The following is a 10855-nucleotide window of genomic DNA, read 5'->3' on the forward strand; positions in this document are numbered from 1 at the left end:
CGCACGTTGTTCAGTTGATTGATGGGCTATATACCAGAATACTACGTTTGCGCGCATTCGGAGCTCAGATGTTCTGCAACGTGACAAAAGCAAGTCCCGCGAACCACGGGGACATGCGATCGCGTGACGTCCGCCAACCGTTGCACCGCTTCCGACCGGTATGACCTCCCAGCTGGAGAACTTACCGCCAGCCGCCAACGGAACACATTATGCGACAGCGCACAACAACGCCGCCAATAGTTCGCTATCTCTCCACAAAAAGCACGTTGTCGGCTCCAGTTCTTCCCCAGATTCCCAGCCAAAGGGCGCCGCTTGCGAACCTAGAACCAGGAATCCCACCCACAATCTGCTGATCGGCGTCAAAAATGCGACCGAGAAGTCTTGGATAGTGTTCATTCTGACCGTATATTACGATAAGATCTGCAGGCCAAGCTTAGTGGCTGAACAAGCGGAGCGCGCATGTTTGCTATATTGTAGCACGGTGCGGGGAAAAGTCTTGGTGAGATCCTGTGCCAATACCACGCCAAGCAGTTGATTGGAACATGCGTGTGAACATACCATGCCACCCATCATGCATTCAAAAGGAAAGCGCATGCCCTCTGCATGCCGGCACGTTCTACCTGTTGACCTTTTCGAGAGAGACGCTCGAAAGTTTCAGCCAAAATGGATACAAAACGCCAACCCGTAGTCGAGCCGACAGACGAGAAGCCCACGATCGTGGCGCACTTGGAAGACAAGAGTGAGCTTGGTCCAGATAAGCATGCTGGTGCTGTGGACTATACCGGCGCAGAGGCGAAGACAGACCCAGAAGAGATTGCGCTCGTAAGGAAGATTGACTGGAGATTGATGGTACGTATTGCAATGGTAGATCTAGACACGGCTGCTAATGTTATCGCAGCCAACATTATGTGTCATGTACTTCCTCAACTACGTTGATCGTAATGCCATCGCCCAGGCGCGGTTGAACAATCTCGAAGAGGATTTAGGAATGTCTGGCGTCCAGTTCAACACTTGTGTTAGCATGTTAGTATTACACGGAAACTCGCTCGTACTCGAGAAGCAATAGTGACGAACAGGCTAACCTTCTTGCAGTCTCTTCGTGGGATATGTGCTTATGCAAATTCCTAGTAACATGCTTATAACAAGGATACGTCCCGGTATCTACATGAGCAGTTGGATGTTCATCTGGGCCATCGTATCAGCTTGCACAGCGCTGGTTCAGAACTTCGGCGGACTGGTCGCATGTCGGTTCTTCCTGGGTATTACTGAGGCACCCTTCTACCCCGGAGCGACGTACATGCTCTCAATCTTCTACACCAGGAAGGAAGTGGCGACACGTATCGCGTTGCTATACTGTGCGCAGATTCTGGCTACAGGCTTCAGTGGATTGATCGCGGCCGGCGTATTCCAACTGGATGGCGCCAGAGGTATCTCGGGATGGCGATGGCTGTTCATCATGAAAGTCTATCTTCTCTTGCCTGAACATACATCGCGCTAACTCATCAACAGCGAAGGAGCCGTGACCGCATTGGTCGCCATCTGGGGTTTCTTCATGCTTCCCAATACCCCACTCACCACGAGCTGGCTTAACCCACGGGAGCGCGAACTCGCTCATGCACGTATGGAGCGTGACCGAGTTGGCGATTCCACCGAGCCTGTCAGCATGATGGAGGGACTGAGGCAGGCGTGCCGTGACAAGAGGACGTGGCTGTTCTGTCTCATGCAGAACTTCCATCTCAGTGCTTGCTCGTTCAACTCTTTCTTCCCAACGTAAGTACATTCGAACACTCACAGGAAAGTTCGCTGACAATGATGGTAGTGTCATCAAGACCCTCGGTTTCAACACGACAATTACTCTCCTACTGACCTGCCCTCCCTTCCTGCTTGCCGGCGCGGCAGGTATCGCTACAGGCTGGAGTTCAGGACGTATGCATGAGCGCACCTGGCATATCACTGGTGGACTGCTAGTCGCCATTGTCGGATTCGTCATCGCTGCTAGTACGATGAACACGGCGGGCCGATACGTTGCCTGCTTCATTTTCCCCATGGGCGCCTATTCCGTCAACTCCGTCATCATCGGTTGGGCATCTTCGACCCTCAGCCAGACGAAAGAGAAGAAAGCTGTCGTGTTGGCGATGACGAACGTCGGAGGCCAGATCGGATACATCTACGGCGCTTATCTCTGGCCAGACACCGACAAGCCTCGATACGGAATTGGATTCGGTGCATCTGCTGGATTCGCGCTGCTGTCGATCGCTTGTGCCTGGGCGATTCGCGTGATGCTCATCAAGGAGAACCAGAGGCTCAAGGCGTCGACGAATGAGCGTGTCAACTTGTACGGATACTAGGCGGGTAGCTGGATTTGAGGGGAAGTCACAGACCGGACGTTGGCTTGCATATGATGGGACGGTTTGGCATATCGCGGAGTATGTTATAGGCCAATAACTACGAACATTTGGAGATAACTACATACTTCGCTGTGCCACTCATCTCTTCAAATGAAAATGAACCATGTTGTTCTTTCCCTGTTGCTAGCTGATGTTTCATTAACTCGAGTCCCCTGGTGACAACGAAGTGGAACACAATTGCAGGCCGTCGGGAATGTCGCAGTTATGCCCGAGATGGTGCTTAATGCTGACCCAAACTGTAGGGCGTATACCGCCCCAGTCGGCCGCTAAGCTGCTGCAGCGCTCGCATCTCGCCCTGCAGTCCGTAAAACTGGGATGGCCAGACAGGTAACCTATTTCGCATTTCTCCACGTGAGGCGCTAAGGAAGGGAAACCTGATCTCCAAGCCGTGATCAATGCATCCAAGTGAAGCAGAGGCTACCGGTCAGACGAAAGAACTGTCTGAATGGCCGACAATGCTCCTCGCAGCAGGAAGACTTAGACATAACGCCTCCATAAGCATGTCGTGGGCCCTTTTCTCAATCTCCCCACTGCATCTGCCTGCGAAATTCCGTTTCTTGTCAAGGAAGTCATCCCAGATAATGCGAATATCGAGGTTGGCGATCCCTACGAGGTTTGCAAGTGCTCCAAACCCACCCGGAAGCGGTCCACTCTGAAGCAGATTCATCCAATCAACCAAGCAAGTGGCTTCAAACTTTATGGCGTCTTCTGGGTTTCTTTGCAAGCAGTCAATGATGTCGAGACGGAGATCCAGTTTCGTGAGCGAAGGCAGCGTAATGGGTAGCAGCTGCATACCTCCTGCGATGTCCTTCTTGATTTGCATAATTATCAAGAGCCTATCAAAGGATGTCGACGATGTCGTAGCGCCTAGACGTGTGAAGTAATCAGAGTAGGGCCTCGGTATAGACGGTTCCGCCAATCCCAGGTTCTCGAAGCTTGTGGACTGAGTCGCAGGATTGATGAGACCATACACGGTGACCCGAGGCAGATAGGCATGCTTGATCCGCTGTCGAACTTCCATTGGGACCGAGTTTCGGAAAGCACGGAGAAGGTATCGATGTGGCTGTGTATCGCTGCTGAAGGCCCACCGAAAAATTGGTCCTGTAAGATACTCCAAGGCCTGATTGTACGCCTTGGCTGAGTACTGGTCCTTCAACTTCGTGAGCAGGTCGACTGCTGGTGCATGAAGCCGGTCTCCGTTATCGTGCAAAAGCCTGATCTGGATCTCGCTGCTGTTGTCGCTCGCTGCCCATTTGAAGATTATCTGCTTGATCTCGAGTGGCAAGAGCTCGTCAAATGCCTTTGCGAATGACATATCCTTGGAAGACATATTGGGGACGAGTTGTGCTGGTGGTAGTCTGGTCGACCGTACTTTTGTTGATTATTGCAGTCCGACTTGGTAAGATTTTGGTAGTACCTGGTAGCTGTAGGCTTAGTCGAATGGAGGATAGAAAGAGAGCCCCGGAGGATCTGAATGTACCTCAAATAGCTGGATTGCAAAGTCTTGTTTTACTAGCAAACATAGTATCTAGGGATTGTTGTACTCAACCTGTACTCTCACCTTCGGCGGTCACCGTGCGTTCTCAGCTCCACTAGTCACCTTCACCATGCTATCTCACTTGACGAAGGCGAGCATCTAATCGAGTAACGAACAATTGCCCACGGCGACGATAAGGGAACGTGACTTTGCAATAAAGCATTTCCCTCAACCTCAAGCCTTCGAAGACCAATAAGATCTATCGTGAGCGCTATGTTACTGGTTTGAGATCCGTTCACTTAACGTATCGCGCTGGTAATGAAGTTGTTGAAGGCACGCGACGCGCGATCGAAAGCGCAGGAGCCTGGCGATGACGAAATCTGGCCCCACTCTTACCGCGGGGCAGACTCGGCCGCGCAGCATCTCCAAACCAGCAGAGCAAACGTCGGTAGTAAGGCCGTGAAGGTCGCTCAAAAATGATCTAGAACGCGCTCTGATAGAGTCGCGCGTATGCAGGCAGCGCCACAGGTGAGTCAGGCAAGATGCAACCTCCCAGCTTAAACCCGTCTCGGGTTTAACGCCCACACTAGCAACGCGGGTGGTCACCAGTCTTTTGTAGGATGAGATCTTTTCCGTGCTTTTCCGTTTCTCTTCATCTTTTCTTCTCGACATCTATAAGCATTTGATGTTGAGTTAGCATTCCTACGAAACGTCAACTCGCGTTCTCTGATCCAACACGCGGCACAGTCCAACATTGCCACCATGGCTCCCACGGCGATATTGCGGATCGCTGGGTTTCTCGGCATCACATCTCTCAACGCGACTGGACGAGATGCATACATCATCATCACACTGCGATCGTTGAGAATGTTCACGGCCGGCATTCCGTCGCTGATTCTCGCCCTCTTCTTCTCCTCGCTCAAATTTCCGGATTCGAGGATTGGGGTCTTCATGACATTGACATTGCTCGGAGATGTCCTATTGTCATTGCTGCTTACTCTCGTGGCGGACAAAATAGGCAGGAGAAGGATTCTGTTCATGGGCAGTGTGATGATGGCTTGTTCAGGCGTTGCATTTGCGCTGTCGGAAAACTTCTTCATTCTTTTGGTTGCGGCGGTGTTCGGCATCATTTCTGTCACCGGTGCTGACTGTGGTCCTTTTAGGGCTGTCGAGGAGAGCATGTTGAGTGGCCTAACAGACGAGACAACAAGAAGCGATGTACTCTCGTGGTATGTCACAGCGACAACATTGGCAGGGGCTATTGGCGCAGAAGTCGCAGGGAGAACGGTAAATGCTCTCGAGAAGAGCAGCGGTAATGTGACCAAGGCATACCATGCCCTGTTCTGGGGCTATGCAGCCTTCGGGGTGCTTGGGAGCATCCTTTGTCTGGGTCTGAGTAGCAGATGCGAGGCTGCAGGTGAGAAGCGGGCGGAGATGCAAGAGCGAGGACGTGGTGGGGGCCAGGGCGAAGAGGAAGAAGTGCTACTGGAGGCGATGACACCCAGCACCACGGACGGTTTCGACCAAGACCGCGAGCACGTAGGAAGACCAGCGGGTGTCAGGAATCCGCCATCGCAAAAGAAAGCAAGCTACTTTAGTCAGATCTCGCAGAGTACACGATCCGTCATGTACAAGCTCTGGATCCTCTTAGCTGTTGACAGTCTAGCAGACGGCATGACACCTTACTCCTTGATGAACTACTACGTCGACCAAAAGTTCCACGTCTCAAAGTCTACGCTTGGGGATATTACCTCGGCTTCGCAGTTTCTCTGCGCAGTTGGAGCTATCTTCGCCGGACCATTGGCCAAACGCATAGGTCTCATCAACACCATGGTCTTCACCCACCTCCCATCATCGATCGCCAGCGGCTTCATCCCTTTACCTTCAAAAGTCGGTTGGACAGTGGGCCTGCTGCTATTCCGAGCTTCCCTCAATAGCATGGATCAAGCACCGCGTACAGCTTTCATCGCAGCAGTCGTGAAGCCTGAAGAGCGTACAGGTGTCATGGGCATCACTAGTATGCTGCGCACGTTGGCCATGAGCGTTGGGCCATCAATCACCGGCTTCCTCTCCGGTAGCGATAACTTCTGGGTGGCCTTCGTGGCTACTAGTATTTGTAGGATCACCTACGACATTGGATTATGGATGTTGTTCGTAAACGTCAAGGTAGAGAAGGACGTTGGAAGAGAAGACGATAGGGATAGCGTCGATGATGATGCTTGGAATGGATTGCTCAGCGACACGGAAAGTGAGATCAGTAGCGAGGGGGGAAAGAGCAAGGACATTGATCGCGAAAGCAGGGTATAACCCAAAGGTTGTATTGAGTGAGGTGTTGTTTTGCCTATCGAAGCATGATCACCATCGCCTTTCAAACTAGCATGCAGCCTTCTCTGCTCCAAGCATTGTGCTATCCCGATTATCAGTAAACAATTTGACCTTTACCGCTCTTGCCTGTCTCTTCTGAGCTGGCAAACTGTCTTTAGTACCGAACCTCTCCTTAGTATGATGATCCAAGCCGTGTAACAACGGGACAAGCGCACTGCTTTTCCACACTTGCGTACCAGACGTATGCGTCATCGTCATCGTCGCGAGCAAGAAGATCAGAGTGGCCACGACAGCCGCGATCGGTAAGACAGCAAAACCCCATCGGATGTGAACATATGACTCTACCGTTATCGACTTGCCGTTTGTATCAACAGCGCCATTGAAGCCGCGAAAAGCGGTTGTCATCGATACAGCCAAGTCGCTCATTAGCATATTGAGTCCATCGGCGTACTCGTAGTAGTTCCAGTAGAACGCGGTGACAATATCCGTGTCGAAGAAAGTCTCGCCTGACGAGATACCGACTGTGAGATTGACAACTACAGCACGGTCTGGGTCTGTGACGCTTCGGGTGAAATCGCTAGTTGTACGGGTGGCGGAGCCGTTGGTAAAGATTGCACTAAACCATCCGCGTATGCTCAAAAGCGCTTCCATGCCAAGCAAGTACGCAGTGTCATCGGACTTGCCAGTGATATAAACACCATAGTCGGCGGCAGGATCGGGGGAGCTCATGTCGATGACAGTGTGGTTGAGAACAGAGTGCGTGACATTCTCTTGGTGCGTACCGTTTGTGACCGATGCGGACAGCGTATTTGCACATGCTTGCAGGCTGCATTGTGATGCCCAAGGGTTCAGAGCGTTGGGTGTATCTTGAAGCTCTGTACCCATGAAGATGAGTCGGATTATCGTGGAGTGGGGCATGTCGCCATACGCCGACGGGATGAAGGATGTCATACTGAATACATCGGAGCTCGTGTTGACTAAGAAACAGTGTAAGCAATAAGTACCCGCCAATTTACAATTTGCACATGCGAAACTTACGATGAGCTCCTTGTGGTACTTGCCATCCGCATGAGGACATGTTTGGCGATGCACCCAATTCAGGTGGACAGTAGCGCGTCATGAGCGGAGTGATGTCTGTGCACTCATGGCAAACAGCCAGCGTCTCGAAGGGTTCCCAGGTACAAGTACCACTCTGGCACTTGAATGGTAGTGACGCAGCAGGTCTATTGTTCTCCGCGAACAAGCCGTTGTAAACTGCGGCTTTAAGTGGGAGAATTGGCACGAAACCCGCTAGAAACCTACGTCAACGAACGATATCGAAATGCGCTTGATGCTACTTACTCGTGCTGGTGTTACCCGGTAAAGCAGGGGTGAAGTTGAGGGCTCTAGGCATGATGGCGCCAAAGTCACTTTCCACGTTGCGGATTTTGTAAGTTGCGATCTGCTGCGCGAAAGGTCCAAGGGCGAGACCTATAACAGCGACGATAGCGCCGAAAGACCCGAGAAATCTGATCAAGCATTCGTCAGTCATCTGTCAACCATGTCTTGAGCTGAGAAACTTACCCTCCTCTGGCAGTCGCCAGCAGTTTGATAGAGCCCCACGAACCACGACTAGCGTCATCGAAGGCCTCCATGTCAGACAATGGAGCCGATGTCTGCTTGAAACGGATCCATTTCGCCTGCGATAGTCCACTCGACAGGCAAACCGACATTGCAGCGTTTGCAAAAGTAGCCAACAGGGCAATGAGAGCGTTCAAAGTTATGCTGTAAGGCCAGTCTGGCAATGCGTGTCCATTGTATTTGGCTACCACGCCGACAATGGCGGCGACAGCACCCAGCCCGATCGCGACAGCCATGATCTCGAAAGCCCAAGACCGCGCACGGGACGCGCCAGCCTTGCTGTCAGACTTTGTGCTACATACCTCTGACGACGTCACGGCTGTGCTGTTGGTCGACGAACTCCAATGCGTTACATGCTTCTTGATAGAAGGTGATTTTACAGTCGAACGTGGACTCGTGGGGCTGAAATCGAAGTCTCGTATCTCTTCATAGTTTTGCAGGGTGGACGAAGGCGGAGTGTAGTCCTCGTTGACCGGCGTCACTTCCACGTTGTGCTGTAATTTGGGTAGTTGCTGGTACGCCATCGCGAGGCTGAGGCTGAGGCTGAAGCAGGTGGTACCCGAAGATGAGCCCTAATTGCAGTGTTTCACAATGCGGCGAAATGCTCAGGTCTGAGTAACCTAGATATCTATGAATATATAAGGGATTTCCGCTTTGGTCAGCCGCTGTATAATGCCGCTCCTTCCAAGCGTGATAAGCACAGACAACCCGCTCTCAAGAAATGGTAAGCTTATGCCGCCATGCCCACATTTGGGGTTCAGCTCACACAGTGCCACATCGATGCAGCTTTGTGGTGCAGGCGTACTGGTTCTTATTCGCCAGTCACGCTGCAAAGATTACCTGCCACATGCGAGGCCCTTGTATTAGGCACTGATTGTCTTGGAAACAATGGAGGATGTTGGCGATAAGCAAGGTGGCGGCGCAGTATGTTCATGGCAGATCGGCCAAGAGTGCCTCGTGGAGCAAGCGTTGTATATGATCGGCAAGACCATGCAGAAGCTCTAGATTGCATTCACCTCTCGGTATCCATACTCCGAGCCTGATCCGCATCATTGGCAAGCATCCTCACTATATATAGAGAAGCTACTGCGATGCCCGCACTTTCCGCCCCATCCTCGGTCGACATAGCTTCATCCGGCGTTTGCGATCTTGGCAAGATATGCCTGCAGAAATGCGCTAGAGCACCATTTGATGGTACATGGTATGCGAACAGGTCTTATCGCGCGGGGCTCGCGCAATGTCTAGGAAGGATTGCCGTGCACATCGTGGTGGAAAGGGCCTCCCTGGTGGCTGTCGAGGTGGGGCCGAACACCACCTGGAGTCCTGGACACTTGAGCCGGCTTGGCGCAAACACACAATCAGCACCAACAGACAACCTGCTCTGCAATTTCGTCGATGCATGCGACTATACAGAACAGGCTTAGCTGCATGGGTTCCAGTATGAGGCGTGGACGCAGAGCGATAGGGCGGCATGGCCGTGGACAGAGGTATGGTTGCTGTGTCACAGCATGGCGAATGCTCAGAAGTCTTCGTCTTCGTCATCGAAGTCGTCCTCGGCTAAGGTGGCTGCGGCGTTCGTAGCATCCAGGTAGGCTTTGATATGCGCGATGGTTTGCTTCTGAGCCTTCCACCTTATCAGGTTCTGGCTCTCGCGATCCACGACTTCCTTGGACCAAGTCATCGGATTGGGATCAACGTCATGATCGATTTCCATACGACCTAGGCTTAAATTTGGTAACCCGAGCAAGCTCTCTTGCCATTTCTTGAATTGCTCGTCGACCTCCGCCACTTCCCTGTGCATTATAGCTCTTTCCTCTTTCATTGTGTACAACGCATCTCGTTCCCGAGATGACATTGAAGCTTCTCTTCGCAAGAGCATGAGGGTTTGAGCGGAATTGCGCTCGGCAAGTTCCACATCTTCGTAGTCCCGGATAACGGTCATGGAAGAGTATTTGCCCCATAATGGGGTCATGTTGTCCATCTTCCAAATGTCTCTACCGTGCTTATTGTTACGTGGATTCAACTTCGAACGATAGCGCTTACGTCGCATGTCTCGAAGGCCGTCCTCTAGATGGCTGTATGTAAATTCGTCTTCTTCGGTGTCTTTGAGTAACAGGTTCAGAGCTCGTTCTTCTCGAAAGACATTCTTCAGCATACGCTTCCAATTCGTAATCCGGACAATAATGGTGTCTTCGTCTTCGCGCTCCTCCAGTTCAATATCCACGTCTTGCTCGTCTGCCATGCCAAAATCCACAACCGTTGGGCCTACTTTGACACACCAACGTAGCTGCCCGTGCACTGAAGATGGCTTCCGTAAATCAAGACATTGTACGGTATGGTGCCACCACGGATTGTCGGGTTCAATCTCGCCGACACTGCGGGCAAACGTGTCATACCAGGACTCCTTGATGCGAAAGTACGCATTTTGTGGATCCCATACGGCTTGGTTGCCCACGCGCTCGTCTAGACGTTCGAAAGTCGCGTGGACAAATGCCAAGTCCCAGTAATCTTGCGCATTCAGTTGCTCCATGAGTTCACCTTCTTTCGGTCCGAGATAGCCGATCAACTCCACACGTTGGATGTGATAATAAAGCACGGACGTGTCAATCACTTCTTTGAAGGCTTTGCATACGAGCCGGTGGTCCAAGATGTCCGCTGGGTCGGCGTTGTCAAGGACGGTCAAAAGGACTTCGGCAGGTAGAGTCGGTAGCTTAGATGGGGATGCTTTCTGGCTTGCCGCGAGGCTGCTCAAAAGTAACTCGTGGTCTCTGCCCTTCTCTGGTGGCTGAGATGTAGCTGGGAGATTGGACGGGTCGCTCGCGTTGTCCTCTTCGTCGTCGTCGTCGTCCAGGACCACGCGACGCACTCTTTTGTGTGTTGTTGTGGGTGAAACATCGTCAGATCCCGAATCGGAGTCGTCCACAACTAGCGGTCGTTTGCGAGGAGATATTTGAGGAGCTTCAACACTCTCCTTCTCGCTCTCGGACTCCTCACGAACAATCCGGCGATTCCGGGGGCTGACCAT

General features: G+C 52.0%; 5 protein-coding genes across 5 annotated transcripts; 2 read left to right on the plus strand and 3 right to left on the minus strand.

The window, feature by feature from the left end:
* Positions 1–663: 663 nt before the first annotated feature.
* J4E84_005947 (uncharacterized protein) lies at positions 664–2348 on the plus strand (the record flags this gene model as incomplete). Its single annotated transcript, XM_049388539.1, has 5 exons — positions 664–849; positions 899–1023; positions 1093–1449; positions 1510–1770; positions 1820–2348. The coding sequence occupies 5 exons, from the start codon at positions 664–666 to the stop codon at positions 2346–2348; spliced, it is 1458 nt and encodes a 485-aa protein (XP_049243438.1).
* Positions 2349–2832: 484 nt separating this feature from the next.
* On the minus strand, positions 2833–3738 carry J4E84_005948 (uncharacterized protein; the record flags this gene model as incomplete). Its single annotated transcript, XM_049388540.1, has 1 exon — positions 2833–3738. The coding sequence occupies one exon, from the start codon at positions 3736–3738 to the stop codon at positions 2833–2835; it is 906 nt and encodes a 301-aa protein (XP_049243439.1).
* A 909-nt stretch (positions 3739–4647) lies between these two features.
* J4E84_005949 (uncharacterized protein) lies at positions 4648–6192 on the plus strand (the record flags this gene model as incomplete). The annotated part of the gene is made up of 1 exon (XM_049388541.1): positions 4648–6192. One exon carries the CDS (start codon positions 4648–4650, stop codon positions 6190–6192), a length of 1545 nt encoding a protein of 514 aa, XP_049243440.1.
* A 66-nt stretch (positions 6193–6258) lies between these two features.
* J4E84_005950 (uncharacterized protein) lies at positions 6259–8354 on the minus strand (the record flags this gene model as incomplete). The annotated part of the gene is made up of 4 exons (XM_049388542.1): positions 6259–7187; positions 7249–7500; positions 7552–7718; positions 7774–8354. The coding sequence occupies 4 exons, from the start codon at positions 8352–8354 to the stop codon at positions 6259–6261; spliced, it is 1929 nt and encodes a 642-aa protein (XP_049243441.1).
* A 995-nt stretch (positions 8355–9349) lies between these two features.
* Positions 9350–10855, minus strand: J4E84_005951 (uncharacterized protein; the record flags this gene model as incomplete). Its single annotated transcript, XM_049388543.1, has 1 exon — positions 9350–10855. The coding sequence occupies one exon, from the start codon at positions 10853–10855 to the stop codon at positions 9350–9352; it is 1506 nt and encodes a 501-aa protein (XP_049243442.1).

This window comes from Alternaria hordeiaustralica (genome assembly GCF_023758085.1).
Source record: "Alternaria hordeiaustralica strain BMP 2776 chromosome Unknown scaffold_11, whole genome shotgun sequence".
NCBI lineage: Eukaryota > Fungi > Ascomycota > Dothideomycetes > Pleosporales > Pleosporaceae > Alternaria > Alternaria hordeiaustralica.